Source organism: Pithys albifrons, chromosome 11 (assembly GCF_047495875.1).
Source record: "Pithys albifrons albifrons isolate INPA30051 chromosome 11, PitAlb_v1, whole genome shotgun sequence".
NCBI classification, from domain to species: domain Eukaryota; kingdom Metazoa; phylum Chordata; class Aves; order Passeriformes; family Thamnophilidae; genus Pithys; species Pithys albifrons.
Window position 1 is genome coordinate 23,141,136 of NC_092468.1, and position 23,478 is coordinate 23,164,613.

Here is a 23,478-nt window from a genome sequence, read left to right on the forward strand (position 1 = left end):
GAAGAACACAAAGGTTGGGAGGGACCATAAAGCCCATCCAGTTCCACCCCCAGCCATGGGCAGGGACACCTTCCATAGGCCAAGTGGCTCCAAGCCCCATCCAGCCTGGCCTTGAACACTCCCAGGGATGTGGCAGCTACAACTCCTCTGTGCAACCTGGGCCAGGGCCTCCCCACCCTTATAGTAAAGAATTTATCTTAATATCTAACATAAACCTACCTTCAGCTTAAGGCCATTCCCCCTTGTCCTATCACTGTCTGCCCGTGTAAAAAAGTCACTCTGCTCCCTTTTTGTAAGCCTCCTTTATACAACATGAAATCTTTCAAGACTGTTATGTTGTGGATGCATTAAACATGATCTGAAAAGTGCTGGGGACTTACTGAGGTGGCAGAAGCGCCCGTAGAGCCCAGGGTCACACAGGCAGGCTCCATAGAGTCTGTGGCAGTAGCCCTTGTTGGCACAGTGGCACAGCTTCTTACAGTTCTTCCCAAAGAAACCTTTGGGGCAACCTTTGGGGTGCACAAACACAGAAGGGAATCAGCTGCTACGGGTTAAAACCCCGACTCCAAATCAGTTTTATTTTAGCTGGTGCTACAGAAAGCCCAGGCTGGCTGGTGGCTGACCTGGGGCTCACCAGCCATTTGCTTTTTCTCATGGTCTGTTTTGCTCATTATTTTAAGAAAGAAACAAGGGGGAAGGAGTGGAGAGGCCCCAGGGGCAGATGGAGCCGTACCATCCTCGCAGAGCCGGCCGTGCACTCCGGGTGGGCAGTGGCACTGCCCCGTGCTGGGGTCACAGGAGCCTCCATTCTGGCACTTGCAGACACCAGCACAGCCTCTGCCGTAGGTCCCGGGAGCACACGCTGTGGAGAGAGCAGGGAAGGTGAACAGAGCAAGAAATCCTTCCCTTCTGCTATAAAGGAAGCAAAATAAGACTTCAGTCATCAGAACTGAGCAAGAACAGAGTCTGTTTGGTCCAGCGGGCTCTAAACAAAGTCATATTCTTTCTATATAAGGCAATGCACATCCATCTGATGTTTGCTAGAACATTTCAAAGGACACCTGAATTAACCAAGCTTTGTGAAGTACCACATCATGTATCCAAACTTCCCTGCACGTGCTCCCCTCCCCACAGCTCAAAAAACATTGCCTGTCAAGTCCAAAGCTTAAAAATCAGAGCACAGCTTTGAATATTTGGAGATAAAAATTTCAAAACTTTTTTTCCCCTCTCTCAAACACAATTACAAAAATAACATTGTGCTTTTTGAATGTAATTTCTGAAATTGCCCAGATGATCGTGGCAGCAATGGGTCCACAGCAGCAAACCAAAATGAGATGAAGCCTCACTCCACTGTTTGCAGCCTGAGTGAATACAGTTGCTGGAGTCATCTGACTTCACTGACATTTTATCAATGTACATTAAGAAAGTTGACATTTCACATCAATTTTCATTCAGCTTCTTTGGTGCATTATTAGAGAAATTTAGTTCCAGTTTTCTCAACTGTTTTAGGTTACCCCAAACCCATGAACTATCCTGTATATGAAAAAAGCAAGAGAAAAGAGTGAAAGCAATCACATATGACCAATTCATACAGATTAGATACTGTATTATCACTGTCAATGCCTATTTCATTGGACTGCAGGTTGGCTCAATAACACAGTCCTCTTAAAGTTCTTTAAATTCCAGAGGTGAGTTCCACCAATGGGTATCTACTCTAAACATACACAAAAATAAGTTATTATTTATGAAATTAACTAAAGGATTTGGATCCTTCCTTGAGATTTTTGTAATGTATCCTGAACCACAAGAGCACCAGGAATAAAAGAATATGCTAACTTGATAATTTGATATATGTGATAATTGATAACTGTCTTAGGAAGACTGAAAATCATCATTTTAATCCTCTCCATTCCTATTCTCTCAGCTGTGTACAAACCAAACCCACCATCAGTCTCCCAAAATAACTATGGGCAGACTCTTGCTTTCGATGATTTGCTGGGTTTTCTATATTTCTGTCCTTGTGATGACACCTGATAAACAATCTTGATGGCAATTAACCTGAAGATTGCTGTCTGCTGATGTCAGGTAATATATTTTCATCGACTCTTTGTCTCACCAGTGACAGCACAGACTTTCTGAGTATGATGGGCCATCATGTCACATACCATGAAACAAAGGGACCCATCTCAAAAGCACAGGAAATCTGCTCTGACAATCAACAGACAAGTTTTGCCAAACTGCAGATGAAAAACAGTGAATCAAGAAATCACCACTCTCTTTCCAGTTGGTTTTGACACATTGTTCTGAATCAGAAAGATCTTCTGCCAGGAAGCAGGAATAAGAAAAGTGGAAAGCCATTATAAAGGGCACTGACTTGGCTACAGGATTCTGAAAAATGCAATTTCCAATATGAAAAATTACCTGTCCCAAGAAAATGATGCCAATAATGAAAAGAATGATAAGGGGAAAAAATGGAAAAATAAAAAATGGCAACGTCTTGGGATGCTATGATGGAAAAACTCTAGTGTAGGTGACAATCCAGATGGTCACACCAGCTGCTGGGACAGAGTTCTGAAAGTCAGGGAAGCAAGTTGTGGAATGAAGCACAGCTGGCAGACTTTGGGAGTTTTTAGCAGCAGAGTGAATAGGAATAAACAGCAACCAAATATTTAGGAGGGGTATGATTCTGTCCTGCACTGGAGGGCAGGGACCCCACTGTTTGAGGCCTTGCACTGTGTACCACAACATCCCTTACAATTCCTAATTAATGTGCCCCAATGCAAGAAAATCTTGACGTGCTCCTTAGAGAGCTTTACAGACCAGAAGTACAACAGCTTATTCCTATTTCCTGCCTGCAATGTCCCAGCAGGAGGACCAAGTGTCCACCTCTCAAACCCTCTGTACTCACTCTCATTACAGATGACTCCAGTCCAGCCAGGGGGGCAATCGCAGCCGCTGCCGTTGCTGTCACACCTGCCCCCGTTCAGACAGTCCTCACACCTCAGGCTGCAGTCGTGGCCAAAAGTGTTATCAAGGCAAACTGAAGAGAAAAAAATACAGAAGGCTTAGTGAGCAGCCAGACTAAAGTGTTCCACACAAGCTCCTGCCTATCTTTAGGCTGCAAATGCCCCTGACTTGCACAAAAGACAGTCCAAAATGGAGATTCCTGAACTTTCCTCTTTGAATTTTTGACTCTTAGTAAAAAAGCTGAGAGTTTAGCTGGAATTTACTCCTTTAAATGCTGTAACTTCCCAGCAAAGAACACTCCAAGCTACTTCTGAAAAGCAAATATTTTGCCTTCAGAAAAAGTGAATTTGCACCTAATGCTTGACAATATTGCATATAATTAAAAGTATCTGTTGGGAGAGACTCTCCTTCTCTCTTGCAAGGCTGTCTCTGTTGTTCTATTGCAGCAAGTGGATGTGGTACTATTTAAACACAGTTCATTGATATTTTTAACAGCATAGTTTGAGAGTTATTCTGGGAAAACAAAGCAAAATACACATTTATTTCTTCTTTTTTTCTTCATGGATATGGGAAAAGGAGTTAGTTTATATAGGAATCCTTAAATGAAAATGCATTCCTCCCTCTCCTTCCCCAGCCTCCTTTTCTCCCTTGCACCCTCATGTTCTCTTTGTGGGAACTATTGAGAAAAACATAGAAAATAAATGTCACTGTCTGATAACATATGTTTAAGTTCCCATCCACATGGTCTGTTTATTGCCTTTGAGGCTTTATGGTTGTGTCTGGAGGCTTTTTGGAAGAGGACTTTGAACAGAACCTGAAAGTGAGCTGGCAGCTTCTTACAGCCTCCAGTAAGTCACAGCCGGGTTCTTTCCACCAGCAATTGTCTATGTGAGGACAGATTTCCTCCAGGTCTGAGGACCCAGCTGTCTGTTCCTCTTCTGCAGCTGAACAAGTGCCCAACTTTCAGAGACATTCAGAATCCCAGCGGTCCCACGTTGAATGGATTACCATCTCACAATTCAGGACTAGAATACAGATTACCATTGCAGACATCATGCTTCCACATTAAAAAGTCATTCAAGCTGTAGAAAATATTTAATTACTTGCACCAGCTTGTTGGTAAAACATGATTTTTTTGTACTATTGATAGCAGCTCAAAAATATGTCTGAAAGCATAAGTAATAATGTACTATTTGAGAGGTAAAAGAACTTAGTAAACTATTTAAAGTTCTATTTTTCCATCATTTTCCCTAAAAGACCTCCATGTGCTGTAAAGCCTCAGCCTTAGAAAAAGTGCAGCTGCTCAGCTATGACTGATAGCCCCCAAATTTCTGTGGCTAAATATAAATAAAACATGCAAAAAGTGGTCAATAAATATTTGATTGTGGTTTCTAGGCCTGATAATTTTGCCTGTGGTTATCTCATTTATCAGTTTCCCAACTGGTTATCGGTGTTGTTGAGTCCAGCTGGATGCTGTGTGATTTTGGGGGGTCTTAACAGTTTGGTTCATAAAAATAAGTTAATTTTTTATTAAAGTCAAGACCAGTTCATGATTTCTGCCTGCAGGGCACAGTCCTCAAATGAGTAATTAGAGCTTATATAAAAATCACAGGACACACACAGGAAAAACAAGAAATCTGACTCCTCTCTGGCGACCCACCAGCACCCAGCACAAAGCACACACAGGGTTTCACCCCATAGTACTCCTTAAGTGGTGAAGTTTCCACTCTAAGGTGGAAAGAGTGAAGTCATGCAAAGCCCAGGTGGGGTGAAAAGCTGCTCTGCACCCACTCCTGTGCCAGTGGGTGCTCCTGTGCCACCACTTGCTTTGAGCCCTTGGCCAGGCTGAGCAATATGTGGATGGGTTGGTGCTTTTCCTGGAGAACATGACCAAAACATCAGAAGAAATCTGAATCTCCAGAGGATTGCTTTTTCCACAAACAAACATGCAAGTATCTTAAACAAAGGTCCTCCAGTGGTTATAGAAAGGTTTGTAAACAGGGGCATGTGTTGCCTCCACATTCCATTTCCCAGCTCTAGGAGAAGGGGGCTGTTTCCCAAGGGATTTCATGCACTGCAGTAATGCCCTCCATCCTCGCACCCTTGGGATGCAGAGATCTCTCTGGATGTTGCCCCTGGGGCTCTGTGCAGACCTGTTTTCCAAGCAGCCCCTCATAGTCCCTGCTTGCTGTGCTGCTCAGCTTTCTCTTGCCCCTCCTGCATCCCTCCCCATTGCATCCAGGCAGCCTCCCAGTTCCTCAAACTCATCCCATTTGGGATGGGACACATGCTAAAAAGCCTCATCCCTGCTGGCACAGAGACGTGCAGAAGGCAGGATTAACGCTCCTCCCAACACCTTGAGCCCAGCCAGCCCAGCACAACTCTGGCCCCAAATCCTGTTTCCAAGACCATTCCCTCAGTTTGCAGTGATGGCTCAGAGCAATGCTGGGCACTCACCGACCCTGTGCACCAGGCTGAGCTCTCCTCGGGGGTCTTCATCCTCGTACAGGGCACCGAGCGCGTAGCGGAGGAGCTGGGGGGGCCCTCGGAACTGCAGCCCTGGAGCCCCGGCAAACCCCACTGCTTCCTCTGCATCCTCCTCCTCCTCACCTAGGGCTGACACAAACACACCCCATCAGTCCTCCTCCACAGCACTTTCCTCTAACTTACATCTTTTTTTCATTATTATGATGACAGTGACAACCCTGTCCAGTTTGCCCAGCAGTCACAGCCTGGACATTTTCTCATCTGGACTTGCAGAGTTTCTGCTATCCAAAAAGAGAGAAAAGGAGAAAAAAAAATTCCATCTTTCCATTTTCTTTCTTCTGGAAATAAACTCTGGTCTTGGCGAATTCAAAAAAAATTAAACGAGGAGATTAATTTTCCTCACTTGAAGTTTGAGATTATTTTTAGTTAATGAGGGTCATTACTCTTGCTCGTTTTGGAGATGACAAATAGAAAGTGAGGCTGGCCGTGCAATTTATTTTCAGAAACACTGAAATTTGAGACTTAAAATGATGGGAAATCAGTTGGCTTTCATTTTGGTGTTGGTTAAAGTATCAAACTCTGCTCAAAGTTTAGCAGGTGCTAAACTTGGTTATAAACCCAGGTTGCTCAGCTAAACTCTGTGCTGGTTACACTGGCAGAAATCCAGAGTCACATCACTGACTAATGGAAAACTTGTCATGGTTGATCAAAGCAGAATCTGGCTACCTTTTTTTTTTTCCACAGGATGTTAAACTCCATCAAATAGTGCAAGAAAACTGTCAAAATAGTATTTATTTCTAAAACATGAGCTTTAGGTTTTCAAACATGTCCAGGGGATTTAAGTGTTCATCTCCCATTAATCTTTGGCAAAACCCATTACTGGAGGATGAACTTGGATCCACGCATTGCACGTAACTCAACTCTGGCCACGTTCAAAGATGGCTCAAGTTGGGCTCCAAAATCCCAAGATCTGTGAAAATCCCAGTTCCAAAATCACATTTTAAATACTTAATGGCCCCCAAGATATAAAAATAACTCACCAACACAGGCCCATCTGTTCTCACCGAGCCTGTAACCCTCCTTGCAGGCACATTCGTAGGACCCCAGGGAATTCACACAGAAATGGTCGCAGTTGCCATTATCCAGATGACATTCATCCACATCTAGAAAATCCAGATATAAATGGTGATTAGGAGCAAGTGCCTCTGCTTGGAGAGCACACGCTGTGCCAGGCTGCATTGGACTAATTAGTCTGCACATAAGAAAATGTAATTTCCTTCATACTTTGGGGCTGTTTCTCACTGGTATTGGAGATATGGAAGCATTTCAGGGCAACGCAGAGCAGATTATTTCACTGATGTTTTTGTTTCAAGTGAAAACAGCTGCTTTAAGCTGTTAAGCTCAGTTGATCCTTCGGTTATTTTGAGGGCTCTTCTTTTGCAGAAGGAGTCTTTAACACACATCAGTATACAGTGTCCATGGAGAGAGGAGGAAAAGTTTCTCTCTGCTGGCTCATCTCCTATATCCCCTCTTTGCCATGATGGATGCTGGGTCATTCCAGCATTCCAGCCTCACAAAGAGGAAATTACACATTTGTAAAACCCTATCAGCAAAGTTGGCAGAGGGTGAGTGATTCTCTCATTAGGGCAATGCCCACAAAGCCCTGCAATGGGCTTTGACAGCATTTCTTCTGCTGGAGGCTGTGCTTAGTTAGATTGAGCCTCTGGCATCAAAGGACTTTTGACAAGGGCATGGAATGATACAGGATAAGTGGGAATGGCTTAAAACTAACAGAGGGCAGGATGAGATTGGATATTAGGAAGAAATTCTTGTCTGTGAGGGTGGTGAGGTCCTGGCACAGGTTTCCTGGAGGAGCTGTGGATGCCTGGAAGCATTCAAGGCCAGGTTCGGTGGGGCTTGGAGCAACCTGGTCTAGTGGAAGGTATCCCTGCCCATGGCCAGGGGGTGGGAATGGGATGAACTTTAAGGCCCCTTCCAGCCCAGAGCATTCCATGGTCCTGTTCCTCACCATCACAGGCGCAGCCGTCGGTGCTGAGCTGGAAGCCCCCTTTGCAGGCACACTCGTAGCCCCCCTCATAGTTGATGCAGAACTGGGAGCAGCAGGACTCTCCACTCTCACACTCGTCCACCTCTGCAAGGAAAGACAGCACATTCAGCCCTTGGACATACAGTCTGAGCTGCTGCCACAGTTCTGCTCATAGATATTGTGCTTCAGCACACGCCTTTCTCTGTCCTCCTCTCCCTTCAGCCACCTAAACCACTGCTTGAATCCTGAATCCCGAGAGCAGCTGTCTTCTACCTTCTCCCATAGCAGCCAACACCCTCCATGTCCAGGGAGAGGCATCTTCCCCACAAGTGTTAGCTGCCATGAGGTGCTTTAAAAACATCAGCTGGTCGTGCTGGTGACCAGCAGTAGGATCCAAGGGAACAGCTGGAGCTGTGTCAGGGGAGGTTTAGGTTGGATAGTAGGAAAAGGCTCTTCCCCCAGAGGGTGGTGGGGCACTGAACAGGCTCCCCAAGGCAGTGGTCAGAGCACCAGGCCTGACAGAGTTCAAGTAATGTTTGGACAATGCTCTCAGTCACAGGGTGGGACTCTTGGGGTGGTCCTGAGGAGGGCCAGGAGTTGGACTTGATCCTTGTGTGTCCCTTCCAATTCAGGATATTCTATGATTCTATGAAAACAGACAACAACTAGGACCCACCAGCCCTGAAATACCTGCTGTTTAACAGTAAACTACATTTAACCATTTGCATTTCTTTACAGTCAACCTTATTCAATGCAAACTAACAGTGAAACAGTGCTCAGATCCAATAAGGCATTTGCTGGACATCAGCAGCCTGGTAGGTGCAATTTTAGTTTTTGATAACCAATTGCCTGTTGCCTTATCCTGCTCTGTGTCCATTCAGAAACTGGCATCATTGACACCACTGTTCTGGTGATTAGATAGGAGAACTGAGCTGTTATCTTTGCACTGCAGGCTCCTGGCTGCTGTCAGCCTGTGCAGGCTGTTGAGCAGGTCAGTGGCCATTCAAGGGCCACCTTGTCAATGCTGAGTCTGCAAAACACTTCTGAACATTGCCCAGCTGAGCAGCTGCAGATGGGAAAGGTCAGTGTCTCAATTAACCTTGGAAGGAGCACCAACTTTACGAGGAAACATGGACAGGAGAAAGAAAATGTAATTAATCAATTGAGGTGAGGAGGTCAGTGTGAAAATGATTAATGCAGGTTATTTGAATGCAGTGTTTTCCAGAAATATCACAAGCTGAGCTCCCCTGCAGCATGTGAGGTGACACTCTGGGGTCCAGCTCCCTGTTTGTATAGGAATGCAAAACGTGCATCCAACAAAAGGAGATTTTTGCTGTTAAGAGCAACTTTTGATGTCCTCAGCCTTGCCAAACCCTTCCCTTGTGCTCTCGCTTCCCATGCTGTGTCTGGAGTAACAGCTTCCCTCTGAAATCCCCATCAGCAGGTCACTGAGCTGGCATGTGGGCAGGAGGCTGCTCTGCCTCCTGTCAGCCAAACACAGATGAGACTGTGTAACCCACCCACTTCTTCAAGGCTCTGCCTCCAAATCTGCCTCCCAGACCATTTCAGTTTTGCTTTTGAAGCTCCATCATCACCCACCCTTGCAGACCTCAGCACTTCCCTCCTCCACTGCTCATCTCTCCTGCGCTTGGCTTTTTTCCTTGCAAGACTCATTTTGTCTGTGATGCCTCACACTCACCAGTGCTCCCACTCTCTACCTCTCCTCGTGTCTTACCATGCTGCTTTGTGATGCCTGCTCCTTTCCCCTCGCTCCCTCTTCTTGGCTATTCTTAAAAACTTTAAGGACTTAGTGACAGCAAATTGAATCCCGAATGAGATACAGTTTACATGGCAAAAGCCATAAACAAAAAAGACCAATAATCACATAGCAAAACTGCTTAAAACGTGAATGAATTTTTAAGCTCTTTTCTTTTTCTAACTCTATTGTTTTCACTTCCCAAGTGAGACTTCTCACAGCCAGAAGTGCAATCTCCTCACTGAGTAAATCTGTGGAAACACAGCAACCTCAATAACACAAAGTGAGGTTCGTGCATGAAGCACTTAAGGGCAGCTGCTCCCAGGCACAGCTGACCTCTTCCCAGCCACCAGCTGAGAGGAAAGGAAAATCAAGTCAGGTCAGTGATGCTTGGGCTGCACACAGTGAGATACAGCCACGGCAAGTGGCATCTTCCACGTGGAAGGCAGAACTCCTTCCCCTCATTAGCGAACAACCCCAGTGAACGGGCAGAGCAGGGCAAGCTGGAGCAGCGCTGACGAGGCGCCAGAGGATGGCACTAATTAACACTTGCAGGAGAAGGGAAGGGATGGGAAGACACTTCCTTGAGTGACAGCTCTCCTGCGGGTTCCCCTTGCAAAGCCCCCTCCTCCCTGCCGGGTTACCGGTGCAGGTGTGTCCGTCTGTCCCGAGCCGAAAGCCGTGGCGGCAGGAGCAGCGCGGCCCCGCGGCCGTGTGCGCGCAGAGCTGGGAGCAGCCCCCGTTGCTGCCCTGGCAGCTATCGACGATTTCCATTTCGATGCCTTGCAGAGAAAGAAATCAAAAGGATGTTAAAAAGCAAGCCCAGGGGGGAGTCACTGGAGAATCAGCCTTCTGTAAAACAGCAGCCACGAGCCAAGTGCTGCAGCAGGGAATATAAACTCAGCTCCCACACAAGCCCCAGAAGAGCACTCTTTGGAGTCGCTGAGCTCCGGGTGTTTGTCTCCGTGTGTCATAACAGTGGATTCACTTGACTTCAGCAACGTGAAGCCAGCTCAGCGTTCCAGCAACCTGCCTGCTACAGGAGCCTTCACAGGTTTCCTCAGATTTATGCTTTGTTTGGACAAAACCCTTGCCCCAAAGGAGGAAAAGAACCATCTGATGAGCCCAGGTGGTCTATCTCAACCAGCCTGCTTACGCTTTCCAAAGAGTAACTTCTAGATTTGTATGGGAATGGCAAAGACTTGGATTCCGAAACATTCATCGAATACAAAAGCATTAAAACTTCCACAGCAGAGCCCTGCTGGTGAAGTGGACACTCAACAACAATGCAAAACAATCTGCAGGTTTTGGCCCTTGGATGTCCCTTCCAGGGGTATGGGACAGCTCCTCTGCTGAGACTTTGTCCCCCACAGCTAAGACAGGTTGGTGGTGCAATGTCACTGCCAGCCCCCTTCACCCTGACAGGCCCCCCACCCTCCTGCACTGCTGGACAATCCTCACAACATCCTGGCCATATGCAGTGGGAACCCTCACAGAGAAAAGGGACCCTCATTCCCACTCAGGGACTTCATCACATGATTTCTTCAGGATGAAAAGAAACTACAAAGTTTCTCTTGAAGGATTTGCTTGACTGTCTTGTTACAGAGCTATTTAGAGAGGAATTAATTTCTCCTGATATGTAGGGGAACTGAGAAATAGCCTTCCTAAAGGAGCCACTGTACTTTCAGAAACACCCCAGCTGGCAGCAGTGCCATCAGAGCTGGCACAGAATTTCCCCCCACACATCTGTGTCTGTGGGTCTGGTCCTACCCCTCTCTGTGCTCCCAGGGGACAACCTGCTTGCCAACAAGAAATGCAAGTCTAGCTGGAATAAGGTATAAATTAGGAGAATAAATATTGATGGCTACATCTCATGCATAGGATGATTATTTGCACCAGGGATAAGAAATCCTGTCTCCTGTCCAGTACGCTAAACTGGGATTTAGGAAACCCAGCGATTAAATGCAGAATCTGACTTTATACACAATCTTCATCATTTACTTTGTCTCAGTTCTTCATCAGTAAAACTGGAATAACAGCTCTTCCCCAAGCCACTGGGGAAATGAAAGAATAAACAAAGATTGTAAATTGCTCAAACACTGGGATAATCCTGAGCATAAATATATGCAGAATGTTTTTATTTTTATTGTTTGCTCTGCAATATTGTACATGAGGCACAAAGAATCACCATCCCCTGAGATCTGCTGAACATCCAGAAAATATATTATCAGAAAACCACAATGAAATCTAAGTGGTCTAAACCTCTTTTTTATGCCTACAACAGAACATTTCATATGCATATATTAATCACATTTCCTCTGCCATTGTACCACTCACAGTTCCCCATCACCTACGAAATAACTCTCCAGGATGTCTCTCACATAATTGGGTTTTGTTTTTAATGTATGTTAATACTTTGAAACTGAATTTTATCCTTAGTAAGTATTTCTGACACACACATTCTTAAATAAAGCACTCATTCTCTGGCATGCAGCGTATTTTCCTAAGGAAATTCTGCTGAAAGCTCTTGCACAGTATTATTAGATTGAATGATCTTTGCCCACCTCTTTGCTAAAACAGGTCATGCTTTTGTCTGCATTCCAGTGAGCTTATGTTAGGTCCATAATAACCCCAACTCTTCCACACCACCTCTTTTATTAATCTAAATTTGCCCTCAAGGACAGCCCAGGAACCACCTATCAACTAAGAGTGCTGGGAGTCAGTCCCCTTTTCCAGAAAAGCAGCGTTGATTAAGAAACCCCCCTGGCAAGAGGTAAGAGGTGAGAGAAGACAACAGGTCTCATTTTAGTTTGGGAAATTTTAGTTGCTCAACTGTTTTTTCCATCCCCAATCTTTCTTTTCTTTTCCCTTTTTTAAAAAAAATCCTCTTAATAGTGTCAATAATCTCAGGAGGAACATAAGCAAACCGAGACAGGTAAAAACAAGAAGAGAGCATCATGTTCATTTTCTCTTGCATCAGATCCAGCATGTAAGAAAACTGGGAGGAGGAGGGCAGGAAGCATTTCACAGAGCAGCAATAATTCTGGTAGCCCTGCAGTAGAATCCACCAGACTCTGAAGATAAACCAACAGGGCTATTTGCTCTTTGAAATGCAGTAATTAAGGTCTGTGAACACAGGCTTAAGAACGTATCAACCTGCAAACCCAGCAGCAGAAGACGGAGGAAAGAGTATTAAGCTTGAGCTTTGGCATACATTTCTTTTGCTGGGAATGCTAATCCCACTGAATTAGGAGGGAAGCATAGCAGTTGGAGATAAACCAGCCTGAAAGGCACAGCTGCCCAGGTGTCACTTACGGTAGCATTGCTTTCCATCAGCCCCCAGCTCGAAGCCAGGGCTGCAGGCACAGGTGAAGGATCCCACGGTGTTCACACAGCGATGAGCACACCTGGCTCTGCCTTCTGCACACTCGTCAATGTCTACAGAGGAGAGGGAAAGGCAAAGACATTCACCTGGATATTAAAATAAACCACAATATCGCTCTACACAGACATGGCTGTATGTCCAAACATCTGCTGAAAAAAGCATCCTGATGGTTGTCTACAACGGGCAGAATCTGATGGATCCAAGAACACTGAAATCACATTATTCTCCAAAAAAATCATTTTTTGTTAAACACCATTGACCTTGAACTTCTCAGAGTGAATATCTACAGCAGCAAGCGTTAAATTTACGGTATCAGCCAAAGTAACTTGTTTATTATCCCTGTAAAAAGGGCAATGGCAAAAGATGCCACATGAAGTCCAAGCTCTCAGTACTCTGAGATTATCATCAGTTCTTCAATGCCATTATATTTAAATTAATGGAGCAGGAAATAGCTGATTATTTTCTGAATGTCGAATGAGCTGGATTAAATGGTGGCTGGGTTTCAGCAGGGATGATGGAGACAGATCTTCTCTGTCACATCCCTGAATTGTGCAGCTGCTTCTACAGCAGCACAGCAGGAGGCACCTGCTCCAACCAGAGGAGCTTCACCCACTTGTATGTATGTATGGCCAGACTTTGTGAACGAATATTTGGGAAGGGGTCTCCCCACGTGGCTGTGCCCTTAGAGGAAAAGGTGCAGAGTTGTGGGTGGGGAGGCTGCTTGGCCCCCAGCCCTCTGTCAAGCAGTCTGTTCCTCAGCTTCACACTTGCTGGTCTGTGTTTTGGAGTTAAATACCACCAGAGGTGTCCATCTTCCTAAAGTGTTAGTGGAGCATAAAAATACTTTTAAGGAATAATTACTGCAAAAAAAAAGCAAACCAAACACACTGAATACTGCACAGAACACCAACCTCTGTGCAAAGACTGGCAGTACACATGGGAGACCCCTGACCCACCTCCTGCTCCCTCTTGTTCTGACATTTTCCTTGCAAAATACAGATTATTTACTGCACCAGTCCTGGGTCAGTGTGTGACACACAGGAGGGAACAGTCTGGTGTGCAGCTCCTCACCTTTTATCCCAACAAAGCAGTTCCTGACAGTTTTGCCCTGCCCATGTGCTGTGAGCAGCGCTGTGCCCGTGGCCCCTGCAGATGAACACGAGCAGTCTGGCAAAGGCAATCGGGCTCCTCGCAAAGAGAAGCCCCAGGCAGTGCAAACACCACACACGGCCTCATGAAAATTTCAGGACAAATGACAGCTTCTCTGAAGCAGCTCTGTGAGCAGCTGCTGCTTGGAATAAAATGGGTTATTTCTCCTTTAGCTATAATTGTCAGTTTGTAAGTAGAGTGTGTTGGACAGTGCTGTAAATATTCTTTTCTCTTATTCCTTTCAAAAATAATAACAAAAAGCTGGAAAACTGATTATCAGCCACCATCCTGCACATGTTTCTTCCTGTCTCAGAAGTACAGCCAAAATATGACACTTCAGTTGCCCTCTGTCTCCTTCCAGAGAGTCAAATACCAGCTTGAATTTTGCAAAAGACATTGAATAACTTCTAGGAGGAAAAACCAATAATTGTATATCCGTGGTAAGACATGCTGCTTAATGATTCAAAAGATTGTTGCAATGAGATTGGGGAGAAAATTTGTTCCAATATATAACCCTGCAAGTTAACTCAGCGCCTGAGTTTATACATAAATTAACACAATTGTCAATGTGTATCTGAAATAAAATGAGTACCATGCTGGCCCTGCTGTTAAACCCACTGCTGTTTCCACCTAATAATCATCAGTGAACTGTCTGAACTCCTTGAAAACACTTTGTTTTGTCAGTAGCTTACTCATGAGAGGGAACTGCTGAGGTATGCCATGCACAGAAGGGCTTCCAGGCAACTGAATAAAACACTCAGGGTAGGGAGTGAGTTATTTGCAAGGCACCCAGTACTCTTTATACAAGACAACAATTTAAATATTGGCAAAATTTCGGCCAAATTTTTAAAAGAAGGAGTTTAAAATTAGTGTCTGAATATGTACCTTGATTCTGACTCAGCTGTTAAAAATCTGTGCGCTGTGAACTCCATCAATGCTTTTTACTACATCAAACTGCTAAACGAGCCTCCAAGCATCACATTGGAAGAGAAAAGCAGGTGTTTTGATCTCTAATTCCCTCACATTTTGGGTCAGAAATGCTATAGATCCTTTTGACAACCGCAGACTAAATACAAGACTTTGGAATTCATCTTTTTAAGCCACTCTCTTTGGAAATCTTACACATCATGATTTCTTCCTTCACAGTAGTTTCTCCGTTAATATGGAAACAGTTCTCCAGCTAAAAAGCCCTTTGAATTCTAAATAGGTTTTCACTGACCTGGTTCAGAGTGTTACTTGAACCAATTTTCCAGGAGCTCTATCTGGGATGTTATTTTAAAGGGACCCTATAAAAATAACACTGCAGCATCTACAAATACAGTTGCTAGAAAGGATGACTTAGGAGAACACAGAGGAATTTTGGGATCTAAAATGGTCCTGTAAGACTACGGGCTGGTGTGAATATCACCAAGAGAAACGCTGTTTCAAAATGCACACACACATATTTGTGTAGCATTTTCCTTTCCCCCCAGAGCTCAGCAAGGCAGGGCACTGATTAATAATTTCTTCATGATAAATAGTCCATAGTTTCTTCCCTAAACAGGACTTTTTGTCTGCAGAAAGATAATGCCCTGCATGACACTTGCATTTTGCAACTCCTCTCGCATTTTGACAGATTTGTGAGCATCCTCCATTCCCACTTGTGCAGGGGTCTATTGCTGAAACCAATTAGAGCACACTGTCAACTGAAAGGTCACTTTTTGCCTGAAAATGGTCTTTCCTGCCATCGTTACAATGAAGTAGCTGTAAGAGATTAGACTGGGGAAAAAAATTGACGGAATTTGGTGTACAGTAAAGCCGTTGTTTTTCTGGATGTTATTTCCTCTGTTCCTGGACAATATTTTTCACAGAGCAGCAACAATGCTTTAAACAGCAGGAAACTGAGCTTGTATTACACGTTGGAAGTAGGACAAAAAAAAGCACATTTTATTCTTATTTTGCTGTACCTGAACAGATTTCAAGAGTTCTCTAAACAGCAACAATTAGCACTCCAATATGTGTGAACCCATAAACACACACAACGGTGCAGTTCACCATGAAACAATGAATATTTAAAAGGCTCTAGAGGAAATAAACACTGAAGAGCCCCCAAAGACATCCTTCAGTCTATAAACACATGCCATTCATGTTGTACATCAAGGTTTTTCCCTTTTCTTGAACAAGAACATACCTTTTCAAGGATAAGCCGCTCTGAGGGGCAAGCTCTTAGAAACACTTTTATAAAGTGCCTACAGAAGTCTCCACCTCAAAGAATTATGGGTTTATTTCTGGAATCATACTGAGGTATCTGTCCAAATAAAGATTGGCACATTCCAAAACAGACCGAGCAGGACTGTTTAGACAGGTCTGCTTTGGGCTGAGATCTGACATTCTGCAATCAGGATGAGCTTTTGGGTTGGAGCACTTGTTACACCAACACTGTTGAATAATATTCTGTAGGTAAATTTGGAGTTCTAGAGTTCTGCTTGGTTTCGAATAAAGCTTTTTAAAAGTGATGCCTATTTCCTTACATTTTGAGCTCTAATTTTATCATTTGAGCAATTATTGCCTGATTTGAGACACATCACCAGTATTCCCCACTCGCCTCCAGCTCCCAACATCCAACATCTCCTTCCCATGCCCTGTAAAACCAAGTTCTCTCAGAGCCCCAGGGAGAAAATCAACATCACTTCCACAGCACTGGTTGTGGAGTCAGGGTTTGAGGAGTCCAGGGAAGGGCTGAAGGAGTTTTGCTCTAGACTTTGCTGCTTTACCCTTCCAGTGGGTATCCATAAATATGTAGCTATGCAGGAGAAGGGAATAGGAGAGAGAGACCTTTGCCTCCTACAGATACATATAAATACGGGGTAGTTTTTTTTATTTCCTCCACTTTTCACTTTTCTGTGCATCCAAGGGGCATTTTGTGCCACAGTTTGGCAAAGGAGGATGTTCCCCCAGAACACCTTCAAAGTCCCTCATGTCACCATCTCAAGAACTCAACCATTCCAGCCTGCAAGGCTGAGTTTGACTTGCCAGGATTTAAGCAAAAATAAAATCAAACCACTGTTAGGGATGCAGAACTACAATTGGACTTCTGACTCCATAGGTTGCAAATAGGTTTCCAAGGAACAGCAGCACTTCATCGTACATGACACTTTCAAGGCTGACAACTTGGCTCTGCAGCCTGACAATTTGCAGCCTACAAAGGATTTAGCTGCAAGCAAGAACTCGCTCCTTGCTGATATGAAATATTGAGTTATTGCTGATTCTTTTTCTATTTGGGTAAATTAAATGAAATCACTATCAAACAGCATCTGTTCAACCTGCATATTATAGAGGTTTTCAGAGCAGCTAGAGCTTTAATTTGAGAATGATTACAGCAGAGAGTAAAACTTGTAATGCTCTGTGACATGACAACAGGCAAACAACAAATTACATGGTAGATGGTAGTAAAACATAGTAATCTGAATAAAAATAGCAGCCTTGGAAGTCCTTAGATGAGGTAGAAGTTTGTAAAGGAAAGATCTTCAGGACATAAGGCAATCACTGATTGATTTGATTTCCAGTGACATTTCTGTTGCTGTTATAGGCAGGTTTCAGGAAAAGCTAAAACTGATTCATTAGTGTTCTTTTTCCTGCACATGTCTCTTTTTGTTTCAGTTAATAACTTTGGTACAGAACAGACTCCATCCTACAAAGCTCTAATCCGAGCTGTTAAACACTATGGCAAAAAATTTACTGGAATGGCTTCATTTCCCATATGTCCCAGGACTCAGAATAACAAAACAGTTTGGCTTGAAAGGGACCTTAAAGTTCATCCAGTCCCACCCTCTGCCATGGGCAGGGACACCTTCCACTAGACCAGGTTGCTCCAAATCTGGCCTTGAACACTTCCAGGGATGGCACAGTTTCTCTAGGTAACCTGTTCCAGTGAAGAGGTTTGCCAGATACCCAGGGAAAATGTGAAAAAGCCACAGTGATGGCACTGATCTGGGACAGCAGCAATGCTCTGGTGAAGGGTGAGTCTGGGCCCTTCCACACCTTCACTGCAAGGCTGCAAAGAACAGGGTCTCCAGACCATCTGCCATGATCTCTAGAGCACACAAAGAGAATTGGGCCTTATCAAATTAACTTTCTCATTCACAGCAATCATGACTTCACACTGGAGAAAATTTAAAGTGGCCAAGATTAAAATTGTCAGGCTTGAGCGTTTATGGCTTTTCAGGGCTTATGGGGGAGCAGCATTAGCTCCTAAGGAGTCTGCAGGCATGAATCCACACCTGCAGAGCAGCTACACCTGCTGTGGTAAATACCCTCACGAGGCTGAACTTCCTCCATCCAGACCATGACTAGAGCAGCTGCTTTGTGGCTGGAAAGTAAAAGCAGCCAGGCTCACCTCCTCCCACCTTGTCAACTTAAATACCACTGATTGCCAACTCAAATGCATTCATGGCCACTTTGGTCTCATTTGTTCCTGCAAAATTCTTATGCATTGGCTTAACCAGCACTTTTATCTTCCAGGCATTCATTCACTAAGGGATTTATGGGGGAAGAACATCCTACTTGGTCTTAATTTTCCTCTACTTACCAGGCAGATTCTCCTTCATCTGAGCACAGCTTCCCTCCAAGGGAGGCTGCACATACCTATTTTGATTTACACACCCTGAACACAGGTCAGCAGGCACCCAGGCCAGCTCCAGGCAAGGTTCCACCTGCAGACAGAGCTGACCTTGCCCCTTCTCCACTTTTCAGTAATTACTGGATGGTGACAAACTGCTGCTTTTGTAAGTGGCTGACCCTCATCAGCCCAATGTGAAGGAGGGAACAGCAGTGGCAAAACCTCTCCATTAGGGGACCCAGTCTGCTGGTTTGGCTGCTGAGCTGAACCAGTTGCTGGCAGCTGAGACAGGGTGTGAAGTGGCACATGAAGGTTTGAGCTGCTCCATAATCACTCGGGGACAACTTCCATCCCACCAGGCATCACCACATTCAGACTCTGATGTAACCTCTGTCCTACTGATGTTACTGATGTAACCTCTGCCCTACCACCACACCACAAAAAACCACTAAAAAGTTCCACAAAGGTGTCTGCCCACCCAGCTGCCTTGGCCAGGGACAACTCAAGTGCCAGAGGCAGCGGAGGAGCCATGAGATACTTGGAAACAGGATGGAGAACAGCAGAGGAAGGTCTCTGATGTCCTGTCTGCTCTAAAGCTCCCCTTTTTCAATTTTTCCTGATAATCTCAGGGACAAAATGTGGCCACCCTACAAGAGACAGAGGCAGCTGTCTGTGGGTGCTCCCTGAGGTGCAGCCTCTGCAGAGAGCAGGATTTGGGGAGGCCAACAGCAAAGGGGGAGCACTTGCTGCACACAGCAGGAGCTGGAGTCAAGGAACAGCAGGATTTACTTACACTTTATACACAGTACAAAAAATCTCTGAGCAGAAGAGGAGCCATATGGAAATGGCTTTGTGACAGGGATTTTAGTGCAATAAATCCATAAATTTGGCCCTATCTTTCTCTGACATATTCAAGGGTATGAGTGTGTGTGCTTGTGTTGGGGAATAGGGGGTTGCCTTAAAAACTGACAAATATATTAAGATATAAGAGAAAAGAAATGTAACAATCCAACCCAAAGGTAGCATTGCTGTTCTGCTTGTGAGAGGAATTAGAAACCTGAAGGGGAGGATGAATGAATCAGACTCTGATAAGCCAAAAGCAGATAAAGAAAAGATTTCACATAGAATAAAGCACATTATACAGGCCAACTCTATATACAACTTGATGAGTAATACAATGTTAGAATTAAAACAGTGATTAAGTTCCTAACCTATGCCATCATCAGCAGTGTGTAAGGAACAGCCAGGGGTCTCTGAGGCCAAAATCTTGTTTGAAGTTGTGATTCATTGTGAACTTCGTGCCTCAAACATGTGTTCATTTAAAAACCCTGTTAATAAGTGACTCCTAAAATTGCTTTTGTCAAGCAGGGAGAAATAGGAATGAATACAGTGACCCAAAACACCACCCTGGGGTCTTTTAAATTGCCTTTACTGTGTGTTTCCGGGCAGGTAGCACAGGACTTACCTTCACAGGATTTGGCATCCCTCTTCAGCTGGTAGCCTGGTTGGCACTGACACTTGTAGTGGTCTTCGAGCTGAACACACTCCTGCTCACAGCCCCCGTTGTTGACGCTGCAGGAATTGAGGGCTGGAGCCAAGAAAGCATTGAAGGAATGCATGTCAACAACCTGAGAAACTTATTGCCTATTTTAAATAGATAAATAACAGTAAAAATAGGCAAACCTCGCTGAACTTCTTTCATAAATGCACTTGTTCCCATCCCCTGAGTGACGACCCTCCCTTGTGTTCATGAGGCTTGGCTGACACAGCATCCCACACAGGGGGAAGCCAAATTCCAGGGAGAGGCAGGTGGGATCTAAGGGCTGTAATGCTGACTGAAGCACAGCACCCTTTGATCTGAGAGCACCAAAGCACTGACAATCCACAGAGGTAAGGAGGGGAGAAAAAGAGCAGCCCTACTGGCACTTACCCACGGATTGCTTTTTTTTCCTCTCCTTGCTTTCACTGATTAAAAATAATCATCATCATCATAATAATAATAATAGCTTTTCAGGGTGATTTCCTCACCCTCATGCATAGGAAAATGCAAATGCCAGGAGACACAGGCTCTGCAGGACAGATTTACAAAGGAACAGAGGGTCTTCAGTACATCTGAAAAGATGCTGCTTCTTTCACCCAAGCAAATTAATATTCTTTTTTGTTCAACACATGTCCCTGGCCTCTGGAGAAACATTTCTCCTCCTGCCAAAATATGTTAACACACACCCACACCTATTCACAGGCTGCATGTAAAAATAAGAGTGATGGTTTGAAGCTGCTATTGTGCTGTATGGATGGAAGTGTGTCTGTGTGTATGGCTGTATTTACATAGATTTGAATGGCAGGGATGTAGCATGTAGAGATTTAAATGAGATATTAGGAAGAAATTCTTGACCTGAGGGTGGTGAGGTGATAGCACAGATTGCCCAGAGAAGCTGTGGATGCCCCATCCCTGGAAGTGCTGAAGGGCAGCTTGGATGGGGCTTGGAGCAACCTGGGCTGGTGGAAGGTGTCCCTGCCCATGGCAGGGGCTGGAATGAGATGACCTTTAAGGTCCCTTCCAACTCAAACTATTCTGTAATTCTGTGTTCCCTATGATTCTGTTTTCCATGAGCAGATAAAGGGTTGTTCTTGGAAGGCACCAAACACTGAACCCAATGAAATCATCAATGAGCTTTGATACTTATTTTAGGAATAGTCATATTAATCTGTAATTCTTTTATCTGTACTCACCTATCTGTAACAGACATTAGCAAATGTTAGCCACAAAACCTGCTGCAGGATTCGTTTCACCCTGTGCCACCAATTAGCAAACACTGAGTTTGTGCAGCCAAGTATGTGATAAAAGGTGAAAAGAAAAGCAAATTTTTACATTCTCCTGGATGCACATCCAGCAGGAGCCAGGATGCACCTCACTGAACAAGGACCTGACCCTGGCTCCTGATCTCCATCTATATCTATGGACCTCCTGCCCTTTAGTGACAGGACTTGAAAGCAACTCCATGTCTACAGGATAGACAGCAGACCCCATTCACTGAGGGCTTCCAGCTTCCTGTACACTTGTATCCAAAGACCTGTTTTGCAGCAAGAATATTCAAATAAGATGAAAATATTTCAGAAGATGAAAAACATCTTAAAACCAAGTGACAGAATATATCTCGGTTTTTCAAAGTGCCATTTTTCTCCCTCCTTTTCTGGGCATAAGCCAATTTGGATACAAGAGGAGATAAGCAGCAACCTGTCATGATGAGAATTTTGGAGGCTTCAAAGGCAGAAGGGGACAGGTGAGGAGTCCTGTGCCAAAGCTTGTGCTGGTGGTGCCGGGCATCCTGGTCCAGAGCAGGCCCTGCCAGGGGCTGGGGAGCCAGGGGTTCCTCTGGAGCAGCCAGGGCAGGTTTATCTTGGCTGCTGCCAAGGCATCCTGCTGGCTATGTGAGAGGAGGTGCCAGACTGAAGGAGAAGAGCCTCCGGGCACAGAACAGGATGGATGGTGCTCACACTGCCAGGCACCGGCAACACGTCTGGATCAGGAAAAGGGAGAGACTTGGCAAGTCATGGGTCTAATTCCATCTATCACAAAGGGGCTTGTGGCTGGAGGTCTGAGCACCTCCACAGGCTCCTGGCAGGAATATGGCATGAAGTTTGGTGGAAAACCAGCCCTGCTGTGGAGTCCCAACAGGGATGGTGGCGCAGGCATTGCCATGGCTCTTTCCCATCTCTGGGGAGGCCAAGCAAGGGAGACAGCACTGCAGGAAGGGTCAGAGTGGGGAGGTATCATGCAGGAAAGACAAGGATCACAGGATCATGGAATCGCGGCTTGAGTTGGAAGGGAGGGACCTTAAAGATCATCTTGTTCCAACCCCCTGCCATGGGCAGGGACACATTCCACTAGCCCAGGTTGCTCCAAGCCCCATCCAAACTAGTCTTGAACATTTCCACAGGTGGGGTGGCCACAGCTTCTCTGGGCAATGTGTGCCAGAAACTCACCATGCACAGCCAAGAATTTCTTCCTAATATCTAATCTAACCCTGCCCTCTGGAGTTTGAAGCCCTTCCTCCTTGTCCTGTTACTACACATCCTCATAAAAAGTCCCTCTCCAGGTCCCTTATAGGCCTGATCTGCTAATAGTTGAGAAATACACATCTCTCAACTCATTGTTTTTTATAACGATCATAATTTTTACAAAGAGCTGAGTCTGAAGCCACAGTTAGATGCAGGTATAGCATGCATGGGGTTAGGACATGCAATCTCTTCAAGACTGTGTTTTCCATAACCTTAAATCCAACCTTAGCAATGTAAGAAATGTAACTTCAGGCATACAGTGATTTTATTTATGTGGAGAAACATACACTATAGAGTTGTAGAGATGGTTTTTTTGTTACTTCCTCTATTAAGAGCCTTATTGTGCTAAAATCTCCACAAAAACCTGCACCTCCACATAAAGCAGACATCAAAGATAACAGCTGGCACAGCAGATGAATCAGGGTCTAACGGCTGTGCTCTGCTTTCACTTCTAGGAGTTCAAACAGGCATAAATTCCACTGAAGACAATGAATCTACAACAATCCAAACCCACAGTCCTACACTACAATAAACACGTTCTTTCTGGGTTTCAGCTTTCCAGACACCGACTGGTTAAACTCCAATGAAGTAAAATCCATTGCAGTAACATAATCAAGGCATTATGAACAAAACAAACAAAAAATTGGACAGTGTTACCTCTGTTTATTCTAATTACCTAATTTGTGGTGAGTATTTGGTCTGGTACATATATCTAAAAATTAATTCATTATTGGGCAAAATTAGTGGGACCAAAAAGCTAAAGAAAGAGAAGGAGCATTGAAAAAGATGGGATTGTGGCATGGCACAGGTATCAGGTATTTTCAAAGGATTCAGAAATGAAGTATTTTACTTTGACATGCTGGTTATCACTGAACAAGGCAACCCAACCTGGAGGTTCTTTGCCTCAGAGTAAAAGCAGAAGTTTCTAATGAGAGCAATAAGAATGACAAACAGATTTCCTCAATCCATGTATTTTGAGGATGTGGCAATGGAGGGATGGAGCACCAGCAACTAGTCAGGATCCCAAA

The 23,478-nt window shown here is 44.7% G+C and overlaps 1 protein-coding gene across 1 annotated transcript in view; it reads right to left on the bottom strand.

The window, feature by feature from the left end:
- LOC139676896 (multiple epidermal growth factor-like domains protein 6) overlaps positions 1-23,478 on the bottom strand; it is a 187,656-nt gene that overhangs the window by 38,322 nt on the left and 125,856 nt on the right. Inside the window, exons 7-16 of the mRNA XM_071566327.1 lie at positions 19,854-19,976; positions 15,330-15,449; positions 12,573-12,698; positions 9,902-10,039; positions 7,484-7,606; positions 6,495-6,617; positions 5,425-5,577; positions 2,909-3,040; positions 734-862; positions 381-509 (exon numbers count right to left, since the gene is read on the bottom strand). Coding sequence (XP_071422428.1) covers positions 381-509; positions 734-862; positions 2,909-3,040; positions 5,425-5,577; positions 6,495-6,617; positions 7,484-7,606; positions 9,902-10,039; positions 12,573-12,698; positions 15,330-15,449; positions 19,854-19,976 — 1,296 coding nt within the window. The remainder of the gene's footprint in view (positions 1-380; positions 510-733; positions 863-2,908; positions 3,041-5,424; positions 5,578-6,494; positions 6,618-7,483; positions 7,607-9,901; positions 10,040-12,572; positions 12,699-15,329; positions 15,450-19,853; positions 19,977-23,478) is intronic.